The 22,721-nt window shown below is 63.8% G+C and overlaps 1 protein-coding gene across 2 annotated transcripts in view; it reads right to left on the bottom strand.

Moving 5' to 3' along the window:
• The window catches only part of TET3 (tet methylcytosine dioxygenase 3), a 29,256-nt gene extending 7,655 nt beyond the window's left edge, over window positions 1-21,601 (bottom strand). The window contains exons 1-9 of one of the 2 annotated variants that reach the window (XM_075444721.1): window positions 21,412-21,601; window positions 6,801-9,018; window positions 4,203-4,293; window positions 3,455-3,548; window positions 2,822-3,030; window positions 2,544-2,694; window positions 1,966-2,055; window positions 1,736-1,873; window positions 336-672 (exon numbers count right to left, since the gene is read on the bottom strand). In XM_075444721.1, the coding sequence (XP_075300836.1) occupies window positions 336-672; window positions 1,736-1,873; window positions 1,966-2,055; window positions 2,544-2,694; window positions 2,822-3,030; window positions 3,455-3,548; window positions 4,203-4,293; window positions 6,801-8,973 (3,283 nt within the window). In that variant the 5' untranslated portion in view covers window positions 8,974-9,018; window positions 21,412-21,601. Of the gene's footprint in view, window positions 1-335; window positions 673-1,735; window positions 1,874-1,965; window positions 2,056-2,543; window positions 2,695-2,821; window positions 3,031-3,454; window positions 3,549-4,202; window positions 4,294-6,800; window positions 9,019-20,741; window positions 20,813-21,411 lie in introns of those variants that run through there. The other variant, XM_075444722.1, reaches the window with a different exon arrangement.
• Between the last annotated feature and the right edge of the window lie 1,120 nt (window positions 21,602-22,721).

The following is a 22,721-nucleotide window of genomic DNA, read 5'->3' as shown; positions in this document are numbered from 1 at the left end:
CACACAGCCCCCGTGACCCGCCGGCCGAGGAAGCCGACGGTGGGGAGCGAGGAGCCTGAAAACTCGCCGGGATTCGGAAAATCCCGCGGCGATGGGCTCGCCGGCCGAGCGCAGGGGTCAGCGTCGCCCGGTGCGCTGGCACCGATTCGCACCCGCGCTCTGGGCTGCACCGCGGCACGGGGAGAAACCCAGGCATCACAGAAATGCCATCCTGCACCCCCAAATGCTGAGCGCTCAACGCCACCAGCCCAAGAAAGCCCCCGACCGCGTCCCCGTCCCCTCGCACGCTTTCCGGACGTCTCGGGGCAGCAGGACCTCGGCTCTGCGCCCGTTACCTGCGTTTTGCTGGAGCACAGGGAGCTCGAGCGCTTCCTGCTTGATCTTCTCCGGTGTCATCAGCTTCTCTTTCTGCAGCTTCTTCTTCTCAGCGGCGGCTTTCTTCGCTTCCAGCTGCCTCTGCCGGCAGGACTTGGCGGGCTCGGGCAGCTTGCGGACCTCGCGGGGGAAGGACGTGAGCACCTGGATGGCCCCGCTGCCCACCTTGGCGTTTTGGTTCTCCTCGCTGCCGAACTCATCCGTGCTGGACATCTTGTAGAGGGGGAGGACGTGCAGTTGCTCGTCTTCGGGGATCTTCCCCACCACGCGATTGTCTTCCTTCGTCAGCGTGCAGACCTGGGGGAGCGCGGGGTGTCGTCAGCGGACGCTGCTGGATGCAGCCCGTGCAGGTCAGGGGTGAAACCTCCTCCTTACCCCCCCCACCGATGCGAAGCCACGCTGGCCTGGCGTCCCCCCCAGCCCACACCGGTCCCCAGCCGGCATTCGGAAACCTCCTGCCGGGTTTGGGTCGGACAAAAGCGAACGCACGGTCCCCGTTAGCACCGTGCTTTCATTTAGCTGGGGTGGCTTCAGCACCCCACGGACCTCAACGGTTTCACTTGAGGTGCGCAAACCCCGAAGACCAGCCGCTGGAGTCATGCAGGTCGGACGGCTGGGGACAGCGGGGACCGAGCGGCTCGAAAAGGAGCATCCCAAAACGGGGAGGGAGCATCCCACAAAGGTTAACCATGAGCCAGCAGTGTGCCCTGGCTGCCAAGAAAGCCAATGGGATCCTGGGGTGCATCAAGAAGAGTGTGGCCAGCAGGAGGAGGGAGGTTCTCCTTCCCCTCTACACTGCCCTGGTGAGGCCTCATCTGGAGTACTGTGTCCAGTTCTGGGCTCCCCAGTTCAAGAAAGATGAAGAGCTACTTGAGAGAGTCCAGCGGAGGGCTACGAGGATGGTGAGGGGACTGGAGCATCTCCCCTACGAGGAGAGGTTGAGGGAACTGGGCTTGTTCAGCCTGAAGAAGAGAAGGCTGCGAGGGGACCTTATAAATGCCTACAAATATCTGAAGGGTGGGGGTCAGGAGGATGGGGCCAAGCTCTTTTCAGTGGTGCCCAGTGACAGGACAAGGGGCAATGGGCACAAACTGAGGCACAGGAAGTTCCGTCTGAACATGAGGAGGAACTTCTTCCCTCTGAGGGTGACGGAGCACTGGAACAGGCTGCCCAGGGAGGCTGTGGAGTCTCCTTCTCTGGAGATATTCAAGCCCCGCCTGGACAAGATCCTGTGCAGCCTGCTGTAGGTGACCCTGCTTCAGCAGGGGGGTTGGACTAGATGACCCACAGAGGTCCCTTCCAACCCCTACTATTCTGTGATTCTGTGATTCTGTGAAAGCCCCGCCGGCTGCCTGCTTACCACCGTGCAACCGTTGTAGAGGTTATGCTGATCTTTGTGAGCGTGAGCGCAGAAGTCCATGCACGCCGTCACTCCCGAGAACGGCCTCCCCTCCTTCAAGCCCAGCCGGCAGTCTATCGCTACGTCCTCGTTGGTAACCTGGCGGAAGGAGGAGAGGGCTCCGGTTATCCGAAATCTCCTACGCGCCGCGTGCCGGCGCGCTCCGAAGGAGACGAGCGGGTGGCCGGTACCTGGTTTTGGTAGGCTTGCGGCGCCAGCCTCTTGTAGAGCGGAGCAACCTCGGTGGCCAAGTCCTGAAAGCTTTTCCGGAGCAGTTCTTCCTGTGGTAAGGAAAAGAGGTGGACGTCACCCCGGGGGTTTCGGCAGCGGGGATGCAACGGGGGGCAGAGCCCCCGCACGCCACGCGGCATCCGACCCTTCCCACGACGTCCGCCACCGCACCGTGGCCTAAATTCCTGGCGGGGTTTCAGTCGTTCAGCCTCCAGCCCCAGCGACTGTTGTGCTTTGGCTCGCTCGACCCACGAGCCCACCGGCACCTTCCCTGGGGTCTCCAGAGAGACCCCACTCGTGCCACCCCCCACTGGCACTTGCTGTCACACCAGCAGTCCTGGCTCTGGGACACCGAGTCGAGCCTGCCCTCTGGTTTCACCAGATTGGTTTTCTTTCCCCCATTTCCCTAATTCATCACAAATCCCGCGAGGAATCCTACGTTCAGGCTTCCCCCCTGCAAAATTTGGGAGCTGGGGGTAAAAGGAGGTGCGAACCCACAGCCCCGCCGGCGCTGCCCGGCTCTGCCCGCGGCACCCACCTCTTTGGGATTGTCCCCCACCAGCCTGAACTTGCGGGGAGTTTTGCTCCGGGCGTATTTGCAGCCGTTAAAATACATGCTCCAAGAGCAGCCGAAGGAGAAGGAAGCGCCGCAGGTGTTGGGGTCCTTGCCTTGGCAAGCGCAGGTCCGGCTGCGGGAGGGACACGGCGGAGGAGCGTCAGCCGCCGGCACGGTGACGGCAGCTCCCAAAAACAGCGGGGACCCCCCCGTATCCCCTTCCCACCCCAAAACCGGACCGGCGGCGCGGTGGGACTTACTCGTCGTTCAAGCCGCAGCGGCGGCTGGTGGGGTTGCCGTACTTGGTGAGGGTGTCGGTGAGCTCCTGGTACAGCGTGTCGCCCAGCGTGCGGGGGATGCCCTCCCAGGCCAGGATCAGGATGATGATGACGGCGTTCTGGCAATGGTGGCCGGCCCGGTGCCGCACCAGGCACAGCAGCTTCTCCTCTTGGTTGTGTCTCCGGATCACCTGGAAAACGGAGGAGCCAAATCAGACCACTCCAAACCCCTCCCGGGATGGGGAAGAGCCCAGAAGCGGGTTCTGGCTGCCTTCCACAGCTCTCCGTGGGGATCTGGGGGGGCAGAACCGGGGGGGGCTCCCATGGTTGCATCCATCCCCGTGGGCTTTGGGGCGCTGGGGAGGGCGACGTGCCGGTGCAGGGGCTGCAGGCGCGGACGTGCTGCTCGGCATGCACCGAGGTTGGGAAGCCCCGGGGAGTTTCCCCGGCCGTGGACGCTGCTGTCGCTTCCTCCTTGCCAGCCACGTATGGAGCATCCTCCCCTGGCCACCGCTGCGAGGGACCTCCTCGTCCCCACGCAGGGAGGGGACGGGCAGCAGCGGTACCCCGGGGAGGGCTCCGAGGGGGAACGAGCACCGGGGCGCGGGCACTCACCCACTTGGCGATGGGGCAGCCCCGGGAGCTCTTCCCCTCCTTCCCCGTGTAGATGACCTTCTCGATGCGGATGGCCTTGCCCTTCTCGCCGTACCTGCCGGGGGACGGGCGTCAGCCATGCTCACCCCCACCACGAGACCCTCGCTTGCCCTCGTGGGACGCTCGCGAGCCCCAGCTCATCTCACGGGACCCCACTCGCCCTCCGGAGCTCCCACTCACCCTCACGGGACCCTGCGCACCTTCATAGGACCCCACGCACCTTCACAAAACCCCACGGGGCCCCACTCACCCCCATGGGACCCTGTCCACCTCCACAAAACCCCACGGGCCCCCACTCACCCCCATGGGACCCTGTCCACCTCCACAGGACCCCACTCACCTTCACAAGACCCCACAGGCCCCCACTGATCCTCATGGGAACCCATCCACCCTCACAGGACCCCACTCACCCTCACAGGACCCCACTTACCCTCACAAACCCCTACTCGCCCTCACAGGACCCCACTCGCCTTCACAAGACCTCACGGGCCCCACTCACCCTCATGGGACCCCGTCCACCTTCACAGGACCCCACTCGCCCTCTCAGGACCCCACTCGCCCTCCTAAACCCCCTCTCACCCTCACAGGACACCACTTGCCCTCGTGGGACCCCTCACAGGGCCTCCACTTGCCCTCACGGGACCCCACAGGCCCCCTCCTCACCCTCCGGGCCCCCCAGGAGGGGATGGGTTGGGGACAGGGCCCTTACCGCTCCTCCATGAGCTCCCTGATGGACGCCACGGTGGGCCCCGAGCCCAGGTGGGTGTAGTACGGCCCCTCGTCCTTCTCCACGATTTGCTCTGCAGAGGCAAGAGGAGGGGACAGGGATTTGGGGGTTTGCACCTCCACCGGCTGCCCTGAAGGATGCCAAACCCCCAAATTCCCCCAAACCGAACACTTCTGCACCAAAAATCAAGAGTTCCTTGACGCTGTTTCCCCCTGAAAGCACTGGGGAAGGGAAGCTGCAATTAGAAGTTCGTTAAACAGCCTGGTGGCTCCTCTGCATTTTCTGCTCCCAGCACTAAAACATCACTGGGGAGCAAGGGGACGGGTGCTCAGACCCGCACCCTTCAGGGACCCAAAAACCTCCCCGAGGGGCCACAGCCCCCCCGAGCATCCCAGCAGCAACCATGGCTCTGTCCCGGCACGGGGCATCTGCGGCGGCCGCCCAAGCTCTGCCGAGCAGAAACTCTTAGTGGGGGTGGTTTTATTCCCCGACCCCCCTGCTCCCCGCCAGCTCCCACCCTGGGCACCCAGTCTGGCCCCACTCACTGGCACTGGCCCGGCTGGGAGCTGCCAAAACCACCAGGGGAACATTTTGGGGCTGAAAACTACTGCTGCCTGCTTTGAGGCTTGTCTGGAGGATTTGGGAATGCTCAGGGGATGCCCGGAGCCGGCTGAGCAAGCAAGGAACTGCTGCGGGGGGGAGAGGCTGAAGGACACCAGCGCTACGGGAGAAGGATGCTGGGCTATGGGAGAAGGATGCTGGGCTGCAGGAGGATGCTGGGCTACGGGAGAAGGATGATGGGCTACAGGAGGATGCTGGCTACGGGAAAAGGATGCTGGGCTACGGGAGAAGGATGCTGGGGCTACAGGAGGATGCTGGGCTACAGGAGAATGATGCTGGGCTACGGGAAGAGGATGCTGGGGCTGCAGGAGGAGGATGCTGGACTACGGGAGAAGGATGCTGGGCTATGGGAGGATGCTGGGCTGCAGGAGAAGGATTCTGGCTATGGGAGAAGGATGCTGGGCTATGGAAGAAGGAGGCTGGGCTACGGCAGGATTCTGGCTATGGGAGAATGATGCTGGGCTACGGGAGGAAGATGCTGGGCTACGGGAGGAGGATGCTGGGGCTGCAGCCCTGCAAGCAGCAAACCCCTCGGGGCTTTCAGGGCACGACTGTGCCAGCGTGGGAAGCAAAGGATGCTCCGGGCAGCCCCAGCAGCTCAGCGCTCGATCCCCGGCGTGCGGGGATGCTCGAACGCCACCGGGTGGGACGCATCCGGCGCGATGGGCCGGGTCTGATCCGTCTTCCCATCCCTCTCCTCTCCTGGCCCTGATTTTCATTCCCGTCATGTCTAACTGGCTGGGTGCCAGGGCGAGGAGAAAGCCCGGCTCAGCTGGGCTGCAGCTGTCCAGACAGAGATCAATACGGGACACGCAGCGAAGGCTGATTTTATTACGGCGTCTAACAGCAGAGGCACCTAATAAAGCACCGAGCCCGGACTCCTGCTTAATTGCTTTCTCTCACAGCTTTTCCTTGAGAAAACGGAGAGAGGTGGCAGGAGGGGGAATTCCCCCCCCCTCTCCCAGCCCCTAAACCACGCTGCAAAAGAAAAAGCAACCCGAATCTTTTCCTGGCACCGCGGGGCGAAACTCCGAGATCAGTTCGAGCGGCTCCAGCAACGCCTTTCATTTGCCGGGTGCCGTTCGGGCTAATTACCGCTGCCATTTACAAGCAAATAAATAAATAATCATAAGCCCCCACTAATAAAGTGCAGCCTTGTGCTTGGCCTGAGGCCACCTCTCCCGGCAGCGTGGGGGTTCGTTTTTCCGGCTGGATACCCCAAATCCTCACCCCGCTCCTCCCAGGGGAGAGCGCAGCTCCGGTCTAAGCTTCGGGGAGAGAAGATCCAGCTCCCGGCGCTCGGATGGAGCTGGACCGCAGGGACCGGGCGGGAAATCTCTACCACTTGCTGCAAAGTCTAACAAATGCCAACACACACTAAAAAAAAAACCCCTACAAACTCCCCCTGCACGCCGAATCCAAGAATTTGGTGCTTTTTCAATGTATCCCAGTGGGATCGGCCACCGAACAACCCAGCATCCCCGCAGCAAATACGGCTCCGGGCATAAGCACGCAGACCAAGCCAAAATTTGGGTTACTCTGAGTAACCCAAACCAGCTAATTTGCCTTAAAACAGGAGGAATAAACCAGGCGAGCCGGCTTTTCGGTGGGTTTCGGTGTCGGGGCAACCGCGGGCCGCTCTCTGGGATTTAGCCGAGCGGTTCAGCGGAGGCAAATCCCAACAGCCCCTTTGGTTTCGCGGCTCTTCCACCCCACGCCGGCACAGCCAGGTCGGTGCCACCCCCGCCGTGACACGCGTTTGCCGCCTGACCGTAAAAATACGAGAGGAGAAGAGAAAACAAAAAGAGGGTTGCGCAGCATCGGGGTTTCGCCGTGCGACCGCCGCATCCCCGCGTGGCTTTGCCGGCGTCGTGGCATCGCCCCGGTATTTGCCACCCTGCAAAGCCACCTCCTCGAAACGCCGCCCTCGGGGCTCCCCCGGCACGGCCGCTCGCTCACCGACGCAGTCGCAGGTGGGGAACTCGGCTTGCGCCCGCTTGGCCGGCGTGTCCAGGAGGCTTTTGGTCGGCGTGTCCAGGTATTTCAGCGGTGATTCCAAAAAGCCGCTCAGGGTCGGAGTCAGCGGCACCTCGTCCTTGGTGGGAGTCCCGTCAGCGTCGTCCGCGTCCGGGTTTTGGCTTTCCTCGGAGTAAAAGCACGTGGTGGACACCACGGTGATAGCACCAGAAGATTCGATTTTGATCTGTTTGGGGGACCGGGCGGTGAAGGGGGGCTCCGAAAGTGGCCCCTTCCCCGGCGAGAACGAGAAGCTTTTGGGTCCAGCTTGGGGAGCGCTGCTCGATGCCGGGGCGGCGGTGGCGGTGGGGGGCACTTGTGGGGCTGGCATCGGGCCCCCCCCCATCTCGGCAGCCCCGGGGGCGAGCGGGGCGGGCGTCTCGGGGGGCTGCAGGTTGAAATTCTCCCCGAATTCGGCTTCAAATTGCCGGATGAGCTCTTCCAGCTTGTCATCCACCACAATGGGGTTCGCGGCAGCCGGCGGAGGGGCGGCCGGGGCTTCCTCTGAGCCGGTCGAGCCCGCCGGCACCGGGTGAATTTGGGGGCCCCCCCCGGGGGCACCCCTTTCCTGAGAGTCGGGAGCCGGGGGGTCGCCGTCGAGGGGGTTCAGCGGCGGGGGGCGAGCGGCGGGCGGGGGTAGTGCAAGAGGCTGGAGCGGGAAGGCAGGCGGCGGCGGTTCGGTTTGCATCTCTTCGGCGGGGGGTTCGGCGGGCGCCCGAAACCCCTCCAGGCTGATCTGCCAGAGGGGCAGGAAGAGCGGCTGCGAGTCCTTCTGCTTCGCCTTCTTGATCTGGACCTGCTTACGGAGCGGTTTGGCCGGGGGGGGCTTTTCAGGCGGCGTTTTCTTCTTCTTCTCTTTGGCCTGCTTTTCGAAGGGCTTGGGGGGCACGGCCGGGGTGCCGGGAGCCCACCAGCCGCTCGGCCGATCCGGGGTCGCCGCCGCTGCCAGGCTTTGCTCAAGGAAGAGGCTGCGCTTGTGGTGGAGATGTTGCTGCAGGACCAGCTGCGTCTTCTTGTGCAGGTCGGGCTCCGGCGGTGCCGGTGGCAAACGGGGGCCGCCCGGCGCATCCTTGCCGGGCACTCGTTCGGGGGGCTCCGTTTTCGGCGCGGTCGCTTTGCCGGCCGTCACTTCAGGTCTCTTGAAAGCCGCCTTGATGTAGTCGTCGGCGTTACCCAGCAGCTGCTCCAGCTCCGCCATGGGGTCTCCGGCCCCCGCCGCCCCCTCGGCCTCCAGCCCCCACGCCGTGGCGGCGAAGTCCCCCCGGGGAGGGGCCGCACCGAAAAACGGCTCCGGTGCTTCTCCTGGCTCCGGCGGATACCGGGGCTCATCCTCTCGCTGCCATGCGGTCCCCGGCGGGGCGAGGGGCTCGGGGCTGAAGGGGGTGGCGGGGGGCGGCGGGGGCGGCGGCGGCGGGGGCTGGCTGTCACCGGCGGGCTGGGGGAGAGCGGCCGAGAGCTGCGTCAGGGCTTCGATGGCTATGGCGGTCTGCAGGCTGATGTTCTTCTCCTTGGCGATGGTCAACGCGCTTTGGGAAAAGGGGAGGCCGTCAGGCGGGCACGGCTCGACGGTCTCAGGCACCGGCTGGGGGTCGATAGCACCTTCCTGGGGGGGTGGCGGGGGGTTGGCGGCGGCGGCACGGGGCCGTGGTGACGCCGGCTCTTCGCCGAGAGCCGTCTTGATCTTCTGCTCCAGCCATTCCAGGTAGTCGGGGCACTCGGGGCCGTCGCAGTTGCAGTTGGGGGGCTTCACGCCGTGCTTGGCCAACGCCAGGGCAGCCTTGAGGGCGTGCAGGTCCTCCCCCTGCGGCACGCCGTCCGCCGCGCTCAGCCCACCCTGGCTCATCTCGGAGTCGAACTTCTCGTACAGCAGCGACGGCGAGCCCGGGGGCGGCAGCCGGTAGGACGAAACGGCTTCGGCCACCGCCGAAAAGGCCACCAGGTTCCTGACGTCTTCCAGGTGGGCTTTACCGGCGGCGGGCGGCTGGCCCGGCGACCAGCCGCTCGGCTCCATCAGCGCGGTGCCCCCCGCCTCCGGCCGGCCCCCATTCGCCAGGCTGAGCCCGCTGCCCTCGTTCAGCCGCCTTTCTTCGACATAATTAATTGGCCCGTCTTCCATTTGGCTTCTGCTGGGTCCATCAACCGGGTCGCCCGCCGAACCTGTCTGCCAGGAAGGAGGGAGGAGAGACGTGAGCATCCCCCACCATGACCCACGTGCTGTCAGCCCCCACCCTATTTTCTCCCTCTTTTATTTTCCCCCCCATGTCTTTTTCTGACCCGGGTGATGAAGACAAAGATGAGCCACGTGAAAAAATAATCGCCGCTGGCAAAACCAGGCGGGTTTTGCCCGGCTGCGTAAGGAGCAGCTCGGCTCGCGAGGCAGCCGGTTTCCACCGCGCCGGCCCCACGCCGCCCACGTCCCCACCCCACCACCCGCTTTCGAAATTGCTCACGGGACGGTTCGGGATTTCCATCGCCCGCCGAGGGCGAGACGCGCTGGGGTGGGACGGGGAGGGCGTCCCCGGCTCCGGCGACACAGTTTGCACGGGCAAAGGAAGCAGCACGGGGAGAAAAGGGGGGTTTTTTTGGACCCGTGCCTGAAGCAAACATCCCGGCCGGGAGCAGCCGTCCTTCGCCGGGGGCCGCGGCACGGCAGGAAGCCGCCGAGTTGGCTACGCCGGTGCCAGGGGCGGCGCGGGGACGCTTTCACCTCAAATAACCCGGCGTCTGTATCAACACGGCTGGCCAGGGCCCCCCGGCAACGCCGAGCTACAGCACTGGCGTCCAGAAAACCGGCCTCGTGCCAAGAAAAGACCAAACACCAGCAGAGCCGTCCACACTGGCACGAGGTGGCGGCACCCAGGGAGCCCGTCACCCCGGCGTCTGGGCTCGTGCGCCCCGGTTAAGACCCTCCAAGGGGCGTTGCCAGGGATTGGGGGGGGGTCTTTCTGCGCTCACTGGCCCTCTCCCCGCTTGGCAGTGGGGATTTTCGTGCTCCGGCAGCCGGGGGTGCTGGGTGCTGGCAGCGTGTTTATCAGTTTGCCGATAACCGGGGGGAGCTTCCTGCAAGCTAAAAATACAGCGAAGTTCACTGGAAAAATACATGACAAAGCAAGCAAAGGCTGTGGGCAGAGCTTCCTGCCTCCGGCCACGGCCGGCACCGGCTCGTGGCACGGATCCACAGCCCGGACTCGCCAGGAGACCCAGAGTTAGGGCTGGGTGTGCGAGCAAGCTGTCAGTGTGCGGCTGTTGGTGGTGGAGCCGCCTTTAACCCTTTGGCCACCAGCCCCTCGGCTTTGGCACGGGCATCCTTCGGGGTGAGCGAAGCCGCACGCGCTTGAGCCAGGTTGGTTTCTACGCCGGAGATAAGCACGCTGCCGACTGCGGCGAAACCGGGGAGGAACCGCTCCCGGCACAACTATATCCCCAAAATCCCTAGGGAGCACAATGCCGGCGCAAATCACCGCGGCCCCGCTCCGGCACAGGGCTCACCCCGATGCTGCCGCAGCTTTATAGGGGCTCCGGCTTCGGTCGCTTCGCAGCATCCCCGGAGCCAAGCGACGGAGCCACGAGCGACGGGACCGGTCCATCAGGTCTGGGGAGCAAAGCGCTTCGCCGCCGGTTTGTGCCGCGCGCCGGCGAAACGGCAGCCCGGGCAGGGTGGGGACAACACGCCGCCTCCGCTCTCCTTTGCAAACCAAGGAAGAAACTGCCTCGCCCGACCTTCCTACGCCCGTCGTCTTCCTCCTCCCCAGCCAAAAGGGTTTTTCCCAAGCGGTGCGCAGCGGCAGGGAGAAAAACGCCCCGAGCCCCCTCCAAGTCCTCGGGGGGGGGACACATTCGTCCCCCGAAGCATCCCCAGCATCGCAGCGGTGACACCAGCCCGCAGAAACGATGCCAAACCTGTTCTGCTCTGGGTGGGGAGCGGACGCCGACCCCGAGGGTTTACTTGGGGGGGGGGCTGGGTGGGAAACCCGCTGGGTAAGGGCAGGGGAAGCCCCAAAAACCAGCCGCCAGGCCAGGGCGGCACTTTGGGCTGCTCCATCCCATAAACCGAGTTACCGACCCACGCTGGGGAGGCAGGAAAATAGTTCTCCCTGCGAACGCATCCCTCGCCGCTCCTAAAGGGTTAATCCGAAAGCTACAACCTTCCCCAAAGCAGTGAGGGGGGGAAATAAAAACTATACAGATATAAAACACAATTATTTTTCCCCTGGCTCTCTCACCCAGCTCCTTTTGTTCCCAGCCCCGCAGGCTGGGAGACGCAAAGACCTCGCGGTTTCTCCCCAAAAATCGACCCCCCCCCCCCCCGCCTCAAACCCCAACCCCGACTCGCTCCGGCAGTATCCGCAGAAATCCCTCCGTCACCGCTGTGGGCACTTACTCCTCTGTGCCTCGGCCCGTTTTCCCCGGAAAAAGCGCTGCCTGCCCAAAACCTCCTTCCATTCGCCCCCGGAAAGAATAAAAGCTGGGGAGGGGGGAGGGAAATAAATTAAAATAAAGGGAAAAGCAAGCGCTTTGGTTCGGGTTAGCTCGGCTGCTCGGTTCCTGCATGGTCCCTCCTGCACGCTCCCGGTGCTATAAAAGGGGCAAAACCCCCCTGAGGATGAAAACATTTATTTTTTTAATCTGTTTTTCCTCTTTTTGGGTTTTTTCCTCCCTCCCCCCATGTTTTAAATGCCTCAAACAGAGGGAAGGGAAGGAAAAAAAAATAACCACACACACGCAGAGCCCGGCTTGGAGGGGTTCCAGCCTGGGCTGCGCTCCCTGGGAATAGTCCGGAGCCGTTTATAACCCGGCGAGTGCCGACGGGGAGCCCCGGCGGGGGCACGGTGCCGGATTCGGGTACGGCTCTGGCCGGGCAGCACTTACGTGTGCGGGGCGGGAGGCGAAGCCGGAGGCGACGGCGGGACCGAGCGGGGAGGAAAGGCGAAATGAGTTGTTCAAGCCTCAGCCGCCCCGGCCCTCCCCGCCCCCCTGCAAAACCAGCTGGAGGAGCCATTAGCCCCGGCGCTGCGCGCACGTAGGGACGGACGGACGGACGGCGAGGGGCCCACGCCAGCCCCGCAGCCCACCGGCGCTGGCCGGGCCCCGCCAGGCGCCTCGACACCCCACGGGGGGACTCGGGGGAGACCCCGGCCCGGCGAGTGGCGGGGAGGGACGGCGGCAGCTCCGCTGGTGGCCCTATAGATCCCGCTGCCCTATAGATCCCACTGCCCTGCATGGGCAAATATCTATACATGGGTAGCTATAGATACGGTGACCCATATATCCAGCAACCCGCATATTCAGCACTCTCCTACATCTAACAACGCTATATATCCACCAGCTCTCTATAATCAGCAACCTCTATATCCAGCAATCTTATATATTCAGTAACCCTATATATCCAGCAGATCTATATACCCAGCAACTCTATATAAGCAGCAACCCTATACATCCAGATCTATATACCCAGCAACCCTATATATCCAGCAATCTTGCATATTCCACAGCCCTATACATCCAGCAGCCCTACATAATCAGCAACCTTATACATCCAGCAGCCCTATATAATCAGCATTCTTACACAACCAGCAACCTGCGTAGCCAGTAACCCCATATATCCAGCAACTTATATATTCTGCAGTCCTATATATCCAGCAGATCTATATATCCAGCAACCCTAAACATTCAGCAAGCCTAAATACCCAAGTGCTATATATCCAGTGACCCTATATATCCACCAACCCTATATATCCAGCAACCTACACATCCAGCAACCCTATATAGCCAGTGACCTATACATCCAACAACCCTATATAGCCAGCAGTCTACATATCCAGCAACCTTACACTTCCAGCAGCCCTGTCTCTCCAGCAGCCCCATATATCCCGCAGCCCTATACATCCCGCAGCCCTATATATCCAGCAATTCATTATATCCAGGAACTCCTATATTCCACAATCCCTAATACCCAGCAGCCCCACATATCCAGCAATCCTAAATACCCAAGCCCTACATATCCAGTGACCTATATATCCAACAATCTTATCCAGCCAGCAGTCTATACATCCTATAGCCTATATATCTATATTTCAAATCATTTTTTCAACTTCCGCGCTGGGCTGTAAGAAAAATGGACTAAACCCACTCAAAGCCAACCAGGGAACAGGTTTTCAATCCCTCGCTCTCCAAAAGCACCCGCTCGCCCCCGCCAGGGCCCCCAAAATGCCCCCATAGAAATATCAGGGGGGCTCGTTAAATCCCTTGGCAGGAGCCAAACGGCCCAGGCGCAGAGAACGGAGCAACTCGGTGCAGGCAAAGCAGCTCGGAAGACGCCGCGTGGTGTCATCCTGCCGCAAAGAACGCTCACGTTTTATTAAAAGTGCAGAATTTGGGAGCCGGAGGAAGGCTGGACCGCGCCGGCGGGGATGCCGAGCCCTTCCCGGTGGCATCTGGGTGGCGGGGGGGGGACACGACACCCCGCCGCGTGCCGGGGCTGCGGCGAGGGCACGGCGGGGTGTTTGGGAGGTCAGCGGGCTGCGCTGCCAGCCGGCGGCACGGGCCGGCCAAGAGGCAGGAGGCAGCTTGGCTGCCGGCCCCGCGCCGCGCCGGTGGAGCCCGGCCAGCCCCGGCACTCGGCTTGTGGTTTTCCTCTTCTGGCAATGGCCCCGGGGATGCTCCACCGGGACGGCGGGTTGGGGGGCACCGCCGGGGGAAGCCCCCAGCAGCCCCGAGGGTGGGAGACCCTACAATAACAAACCGCCGGGCCGGTGTCACCGAAGCGCTTTGCCGGGGAACGAGACGCTGTCGAAACCACACACCCTCACCGCCCCGGGGATTGACGCTCCTGGGGGGCATCGCCTCAACGGACCCCGAGAGATGGGAAAAAAAAAACCCCTCCTGCTCCCAAACCACTGCCACAGTCCCCAGGTACCGGCAGGGAGGATGCCGGAGCCGAGCCGTACGGCACAGATGCCCTAAATCCACGCTCAACGTCCCCAAAAATGGAAAATAAAGGAAATCTGGGAAGCCTGAGCGCCGAGCCGGACCCACCATAGCCCCCGGCTGCCCCCCGGCCGGGGTACCCACCGCACCGGCTCACGGCCCCGCTCCCACCCGGCGCCGTGGGCGGCTGCCGCTGCCTCTCCCGCCTTGTTTTCCAAGCTGTTTCCATGGCCCCAGCTGACCCCGGCGCTGGGTCTGAGCTGCTCGCTCCTGTCCTCATTTAGCCCGGAGAAAAGCCAGGAGAGCGCCGGTGCCGAGGGAGCTGAGCTGATTTACGCCGCGCGGGAAGCCCGGCTCTGCTTTACGCGAGCCCCAGGAGGAATTTCGGGGACCCTCGGAGCCGTAACGGGCGCCGGGGGAATTATTTCACCCCCTTTTCCTTCTCACCAGGGTACAACGAGCCAGCTGAACGTGGTACAGTCCCACTCCTGGTGCCCGCTCCGGCATCCCGCCAGCACCGGGAGCTTCCGAGGGAGATGCGGGATTTTTTATCCAGGTGGAAAAAAAATGGTTCCCATCTCCATCCTCTTCGTTTCCTTCAGGAAAAGGGTTTTCCCTTTTGGAGGGGCCGCAGCGGGGATGCTCCGGGCAGGAACGCTCAGGGAAGGGATGCTCTGGGTGGGGATGCTTGGAATGGGGATACTCGTGGTCAGGATGCTTGGGATCCGGTTGCTTGGGGCAGGAACGCTTGGGAAAGGGATGCTCAGGGTAGGGATGCTTGGGATCGGGATGCTCGGAGCAGGGATACTCAGGGATGTTCAGGGTGGGGATGTTGAGGTGAAGATGCTCGGGGTCGGGATGCTCAGGGAAGGGATGCTCGGAGCAGGGAGGTTCATGGATGCTCGGAGCAGGGACGCTTGGAGCAGGGACGTCCAGGGACGCTCAGAGCAGGGATGTCCAGGGATGCTCGGAGCAGGGACACTCAGAGCAAGGACATCCAGGGACGCTCGGAGCAGGGATGCTCAGAGCAGGGAGGTTCACGGACACTCGGAGCAGGGACATCCAGGGATGCTCAGAGCAGGGATGCTCGGAGCAGGGAGGTTCAGGGATGCTCGGAGCAGGGATGCTCAGAGCAGAGATGTCCAGGGACACTCGGAGCAGGGATGTCCAGGGACACTCGGAGCAGGGATGTTCAGGGACGCTCAGAGCAGGGATGCTCAGCGCCGGGGACAGACAAGCGATGCCCCAGCGGACGTTCCCACCGGAGCAGCTTTTGGGAAGCGAGCTGCCGCAGCCAAGCCACGGCGTGCCTTCCCACTACGCCGTGTGTTCCCACTACGCCGTGCCTTCCCACCGCGGCGCAGAGCCGAGCCGGCAGCTGCCAGTTGGCGCGGGCAGGGGAAAAGGCTTGGCACGGCGCAGAGCCGCGTCAGGCTGCCGGCTCCGGCCGGGCAGGGAGGGAGCTGAGCTCTTGAAAGGAAAAAGAAGGAGAGGGGAAAAAAAAAAAAGACCCGGCGGCGCTATTTTTGTTTCTTGGAGCGGTTTTTTTCCTCAAACACAGCTGGCTCCTCTCGTGCCGGCGCTCGGCTACCAGATTGGCGCCGGGGCCGGCCGGGCAAAGCCAAATCGCCGGCTGGCAGGGAGCAGCGGTGCCTGCTCCGTCCGTGGGGAAGGGGAAGGAAGGAGGGGACAGGGAGGAAGGGGAAGAGGAAGCGGAAGGGGAAGAGGAAGCAGAAGGGGAAGAAGGGGAAGAGGAAGAAGGGCAAGATGAAAAGGTAGAGGAAAGGGAAGAGGAAGGGGGAGAAGAAGTGGAAGGGGGAGCAGGGGAAGAAGAAAAGGTAGAGGAAAGGGAAGAGGAAGAGGAAGAAGGGAAGTAGAAGAAAGGGAAAGGGAAGGAGAAAGGGAAAGGGAAGGAGAAAGGGAAGGAGAAAGGGAAAGGGAAGGAGAAAGGGAAAGGGAAGGAGAAAGGGAAAGAGAAAGGGAAGAGGAAAGAGAAAGGGAAAGGGAAGGAGAAAGGGAAAGATAAAGGGAAGAGGAAAGAGAAAGGGAAGAAGGGGATAGGGAGCAATGGGGAGAAAGGGGAAGAAGGAGAGAAAGGGGATGGGGAAAGAGGGGAAGAAGAAGACGGGGACGAAGGGAAACAAGGGGAAGGGGGTGGTGAGGAAGAGGACAGGGTCAGAGAAGAAGGGGACAGGGTCAGGGAAGAAAAAGGACCCACCTGGGAAGGCAGAAGGAAGGGGGAAGCACGTAGGCCGCAGGAGAAAGGCCCGGGGCCTCGCCTCGCCTCTCGCCCGGCCGCGTTCGCCGTCCCGGCCCAGCCGCCCCCGCGGGGCTGGGCCCCATTTCGCAGCCCCCGCGGGATGGGGCTCGGTCCCCCCCCCGGCCCCACCGACCCCACAGGGGACGCTTCCACCCTGCCAAGCGCTTTGCCTTGCAAATCGGGGGGGAAAGCCGGTTTTTGGGGAGCGAGGAGGAAAGCCGCCCCGCACCCACGCGCTAACCAAACCGCACCCCAATTTTCACGGCTTTGCTCCCCCGTTGGAGCCAGGGTGGGGGTCCCTGTGCCCTCCTGGCCTGCAGGTGCAAGCCAGGGATGGATGTGCCACCCAGCACCCATGGGTGCTCAGCTCCCCTCCAGCCCATCCCCGTCCCATTGTACCTGGGGGATGCCGCCGTGTCCCCCCTCCTCCCCGGGACGTGGGGGCTCCTCACGCCGCCGCCGCGCCGCGCAGCCCGACCTTTGGGCAGAGGAGGAGGAAGAGGAGGAGGAGGAGGAGAACCGTACGCGCCGCCGCCCTCCCGCCCGGCAAGCACGGACAAGTCGATGGCGCAGTGGCCGGCGGGCAGGAGCCGGGAGACGAGCGGGAGCCCAGCCCTGCTCCGTCTGGGAGCGGGGAAAACGCCGGCGCTGCCAAACCCGGAGCTGGTTTCCCCGCCGCGACCCGCCCGCCGTGGGGAGAAGCGCAGCGCGGCGCGTGGGAGACGCGACCCCGACGAACGAAATCCCTTTTCCGAAGGCCGGAGGAAGACGCGCGGGGTGGCAAACGCATGCCGGCAGCACGGCCGCCGGCTCGGCACTGGCAAAACCACTTTGCAGCACGCTGTGTGAAGGAAAAAAAACCCACCTTCTTCTCTCCCCAAATTTCAAGCCCCCCCTCATCGTGGCTGCCTCGCCGGGGCCGGCGTTGCTGAGTCAGCGCCGGCACTGCTGAGTCACCGCAGCCACCTCAGCCCTGACGCCAACCGGCTCCGGCGATGAGCTCAGCCGCGGGGGCTTCGGCACCTCCGCGCTCACCGGCACCCACGGCACGGCTCAGCCCTGGGGAGCCGCACGGCGAGGCTTCTGCCAACCCCTCTGCCTACATTTGGGGGTCTCACTGGCTCTACACCCCCCCCCTTCCTCCAAAACCTCACCCATCCCCAAAACCGCGCCGATCGACGTCGCCTTGAAGCCAAGGCTACCGAAACGCAGCCGCCGGCTGGGCGAGGAAGCCGGCAGCGTTCCAGCTCTCCCGCCCTCCAACCGGTGCCGCGATCCTCTCCGAACACAACCCATCGCGGACCACCCTTGAGCCGGGATGGCCACCGCGGTCGCCATCCGCATCCTCCCCATCACACTTGCCGAAAGAGGAATGGGAATGATAAAAAAAATAAGGGGGGGGGGGGGAGATAAAAAAATAAAATCTGATTTTGCTTTTTTCTTTCCCCCCCGCTGGGGTCATCGACGCCGTGGGGGACGCGTCGACGCCGCCTCCGGCTTCCCCGGCCCGGTGACGGGGTTGATGACTCACGGGGAAGGAGAAGAGGGGGGGGAAGCGGCGCGTGCACGGGGCCCTCGTGTTTGTAAACCTAAAAAAAGCCATGTGCGGGCAGGCAGCGTGCTCCGGCCGGCAGCACCGGCTGCCAGCGAGGAGCTCGGGGACGGGCAGGCGAGCGGCAGCGGCCGCCTTCGCGCTCGCAACCCGACCGGGGAAAGCTCGGCGAGGCGCCCGGCGCGGGTGGGAGAAATCGGCCCCGCTGCGAGGGCCCGCGTCGCGATGGCTTTAATTGGCGCGGCTTTGCGTGCAAGGGCTTTAATTGCAACGGCTTTAATTGGTGCGGCTTTCAGTGCAAGGGCTTGAAATGCGACGGCGTTGGGTGCAATGGCGTTACGTGCGACGGCTTTAAACGCAACGGCGTTAGACGCGACGGCGTTAAGTGCGACGGTCTTAATTGCAGCACCAGCTGGGGCTTCTAAGAGGCTCGGGGTCTTTGAAGCCCCTCGCCCTGTCGCTGCCCACCCCCCTTCCGCACCCCATCGCCTTCCAGCACAGCGTTGGCCACGGCTCCCGGGATGTTGCTCCATCCTTCTCACCCAGGCAGCAGGCTGCGGTGACGGGGGCCGTGCCACCAGCTCTGCGGTGACAAACCCTCCAGCCACCACGCAGCATCCCCCAGCCTCCACGCTGACGACTGCAGCAATTACAACTTGCTCCAATCCAATTTTTTGTTTTGTTTTACAGTGTTTTCAGGATTTGGGGTCGTTTGGGGTTGGGGTTTGGTTTTTTTTTTTCCCCCTCGTTTGGCTGCGGTGGAAATCGCCGGCTCGGGAGCTCGCGGTCCCCAGCTCCCCCATTCGACAGCGAAATCTCATTCAATCAAAAGATGCGGCGACTGGATGTGCAGAAGCACTTCTCTTTCTTTTTTTTTTTTGCCTTCTTTTCCCTTCCCCTTAAGAACTGCCATTTTAGCTGTAGCAAACAAACACGCCGCATTGTCCCCGCGACACGACTCCCTCCGACCGCCCCGCAGAGCCCTGCCTGCAAACCCCCACCGCCCGCACGCTGCCGGCCCCGTCCCGCCACCGCCGAGCACCCCCGCTCCCGGGGGAAAAGGGGGTTTCTGACCCCCCCGGGAAAGAGGAGAAAATTGGAGTTGAGCTGGGTTTGCGGGGCTGGCAGCGGCGTGGCGGGCAGATGTGGAGCGGGGACAGAGCCGATCGCAGCTGTTTCACCTCCAGCCTCTTCCCGTTTCATTTCATCTCCCCTTGGATGCCGGCCCGGGGAGGGGGGTGGGATTATAAAACAAAAAAAAAAGCTCTTTCATCCTCAAAAATGGTCTGGCACCCTCTCGCACGGAGCTTGCAGCAGCGAGATTAAAGAGCTGGCAGTGGAGGGGAGAGGGGGGACCGGTCCCCAGGAGGGCTGGGCTTGGGGTGCGTCGCTCTCGCCCCAGCCCCGCGTCCATCGGGGACAGCGAGGGGACGGGGGGGCTTCGGCGCTGGCCCCTTCGTTGTCGTCCCGTTCGAAAGGGTCCCGGTGCGCATGCGGAGCGAGGGACACGGCGGGGACCCCGGCACACGCGGGCAGGGAGCGGGGACCCCACTGCCACAGGAACCGGGAACGGGGATGGCGGCACATGCAGGCAGGGGACCGAGGACCCCAATGTCACAGGGACAAGGACAAGGGAGGCCAGCACACACAGGCAGGGGACTGGGGACCCCGATGGCATGGGGATGGGGACTGGGGACCCCCCACACATGCAGGGAGGGGAGCGGGGACGCCGGCACTGCAGACCCAAGAAGCAGAGACCCCAGCAAGCACAGGCAGGGGACAAGGGACACCACCGCCACAGGGATGGGGACACCGGCGCGCATGGGCAGGGGACCAAGGACCCTGATGCAGTGGGGATGGGGACCGGGGAGCTCCGGCACACTTCGGCAGGGGGTCGAGAACCCTGATGCTGTGGGGACAGGGACACACAACACCACAGGGACGGGGGACCCTGGCACACACAGGCACGGCACTGAGGATCCCGATGACACGTGGATGGGGACCAGAGGCCCCAGCACACACAGGCAGGGGACCAGGGACCCTGATGCTGCAGGGATGGGGACCAGGGACACCAATACCTTAGGGACAGGGACCGGGGACCCCAGCACATGCAGGCAGGGGACCAGGGACCCTGATACCATGGGCACAGGGACTGGGGACCCCAGCACATGCAGGCAGGGGACCAGGGACCCCGATACCATGCGGACAGTGACCAGAGACCCCAGCACACGCAGGCAGGCGACTGAGGACCCCAGTGCCATGGGGACAGGGACTGGGGACCCCAGCACATGCAAGCAAAGACCAAGGACCCCAGTGCCATGGGGACAGGGACTGGGGACCCCAGCACATGCAGGCAGGCGACCGAGGACCCCAGTGCCGTGGGGACAGCTCACTCCCAGTGTGCCCGCACTGGGGACACCCCAGAAAAGGCTTTTTGGGACACAGACCAGCAGCACAACCACGCACCCCAGGGGCACCGTGCCACCGCTTCACGGTCCCCGTCCCCAGCCGGGCCAGCAAAGCCCCACCAGCAAAGCCCAAAGCAAGGGGGGGTACATTCTGCTTTCCCAAGGTCCCGTCGGCTCCTCCTCCGAGCCACTTCTCCCCTTAATTACCTGCGATAAAGAGTCCAGGTCGGTAATCCGAAAAACAAACCTCGTCACACCTAATTAGGTGCCAAAGGCCACGAGCAAGGGGGACTCGTTTACGAGGCCACCGTGACAACCTGCGAGGACTCTGCTCCGGCGCTGCCCATCCCTCCCCGGCATGATGCAACCCCGGGAACCGCACCGGCACTCGCCGCATCCCGGCACCCCGCCGTACCCATCACCTATGGAGGGGGTCTTATTTTGCGCGGCTCCGGAGCCAGCTCCGGCGTCGGCACGCGTCGGGTGCGAGATCCGAAGCATCCCTTCCCCATCCCTCGAAAAAACACGTGGTGCCGACGCCGCTCACCGCAGACTCCAAACTTCGGGGTGGCCGCGGGTTTCGGCCGAGCTCTCCCTGACCTCGGGGGACGTCCCCTGGGTACCACCGGCACCCGCGGCCGCTCGGATCCTGCCCGCTGCCGAACCGCGGCACCGCGGGTGACCCAAACCGCCGCCTCGGATGGCGAACCGGCCTTTTCCCCCCACCTCCATCCTACCCGCCGCGTTCTTCCCGGCGTGACGGGAAAGCGAGGGGGGCCGACCTCGCCGGACCCCACGTCCTCGTCACGGCGAGGGATGACAGCCGCCGGCGGCCGGGTTGCGTCAGCGTGACGTCACGCCCGGGGAGCCTCGTCGCCCTTGTTAGCATCACCCCGCCGTACTCAGCACATTTCGGTGGATGGAAGGCGGAGGATGAATAAAAATCATAATTTTTTTAAAAGAAAGTTGAAAAATGACGGGGTAATAAAGATTTGGGGGGGGGGGGGTGTGATGTTAGGGCTTATCCCAACCCCCACCCGCCCCCCCCAAGCAGTGGGGGAGGAAGAAAAGGGATAAAAGAGGGGAAAATGGGCAAAAAGCAGGGGAAAGGGGAAGGGGGGTAGAGGGGGGGGTCGTGGCCGTGCCCGGGTCCACACCCCCCCCCCCCCCTCCAAGGCCCCTCCGCTTTGTCCTCCCGGCCCCGCCGCCCCCCCGCGCCCTCCGCTGCTCCGCACCCGGGGGGGGGGGGGGGGGGGCACGAAACAGGCGGGGGGGGGGGGGGCTTTACCCTTCCCCCCCCCCAGCCCACCCCCAGGGCTGCACGTCCAGGATGGACGGGGTTACACGGAGGGGGATGCAGGGGGGGGATGCAGAGGGGGGTATTTTGGGGGGGGGGGGGGTACTTACCTCGCCGCTCCCCCCGCCGCTGCCCCCTCGCAGCCCCCGCCGGGCCCCGGCACGGATCCGGCCCTCAGGAGGAAGCCATCTTGTCTCCCTCTCCTCCGCGCTCCCTCACCGCCGCCCTGCTGCAGCCGGGGGGGGGGGGTTGACCGGCGCATCTCTTCTGCTTCTTCTTCTTTTCCCCCCCCCCCTTCTCCTCCTCTTCCTCCTCCTCCTTCTTCTTCCCCCTCCGCGCAGCTCTCACCCCCCCCCCGCACCCCACGCGCAAACTCCCGCCCCCCCCCCCACGCACCGCCCCCCCCCCCCCCCGCCGGGGCCGCGCAGGGGGAGGGGGGGGGGGAACACACAGACACGGGGGGAGGCACCTTGCCCCCCCCAAAATGGGGTAACAACACCCCCAAACCCCCCCCGTGCCTGTCCCCCACCCCAGGGAAACTGAGGCAGCAGCGAGGGGGAAGAGCAGCACGCCGGGGCCGGAGCCCCTCCAGCAGCCGGGGGGTCCCCCAAAACCCACGCTTTGCTCCCCCCCCCAGTATTAAATATTAAACCCCTCGTTAACTCGGGGATGTCATTAATTTGGGGACGGCGGAGCGGGGCGAGCCTCAAATCCCGCGCGAGCACCCACGTATCACCCGGCTGCCCCCTTCTCCCCAAAATCCAGGCCCTGGGGAGGAAATGGGGGGGCTGGGGGGGGGGAATTTTCCCCATGGGAAAAGCGGTGGGAAGGGGCCGGCGGAAGGGTTAAGCCAGGGCTGGAGGCCTGGCGGGATCAGCTCCCGCTTTCCCAAGCCCCGTCGGGCTCGGTGACGACACCCACGTCTATTTTGGGGGTGAAAATCCAAAAAAAAAGAAGTGGGGGGTGGGGAGCAGAAATGCGACTCCCCCCCAAAGCCTTGGAGGTGATGCTCCTGGGACGCTCCAGGTTCGGAGCTCTCCAAGCCTGTTCCCGGCCAAATCGCCGGCAAAACTTCCAGAAAACCAAAGTTTCCGAAGGTTTCCCAGGCGCATCCTGAGGAAAACTCTTTTCCGAAGGGATTCGTAGCAGGAGGAGCGACCCAAGGAGCCCCGGGCCCGCGTCCCACCCGGAGCGACGGATAAACCAGATGCTGAGTCCCGGCGGAAAATCCACCCGCGGACGCGACATCCCCGTCCCTCTGACCCTCGCTCGAGCCCACCTCGTCCCCACGAGGCAACGCCAAGCCAGACCCCGCCGGGATCCACCCTCTGCTCCCAGCAACGTCCCCCCCCGTGGGAATAAACAGGATAAACTGGGGGGGAAAACAAGTTTCCCCCCCCAATTCCCACCCTCACGCGAC

The sequence above is a fragment of the Opisthocomus hoazin genome, chromosome 28 (genome assembly GCF_030867145.1).
Source record: "Opisthocomus hoazin isolate bOpiHoa1 chromosome 28, bOpiHoa1.hap1, whole genome shotgun sequence".
NCBI lineage: Eukaryota > Metazoa > Chordata > Aves > Opisthocomiformes > Opisthocomidae > Opisthocomus > Opisthocomus hoazin.
The sequence above is the reverse complement of the archived record's forward strand: the minus strand, read 5'-3'. Positions and strand labels throughout refer to the sequence as shown.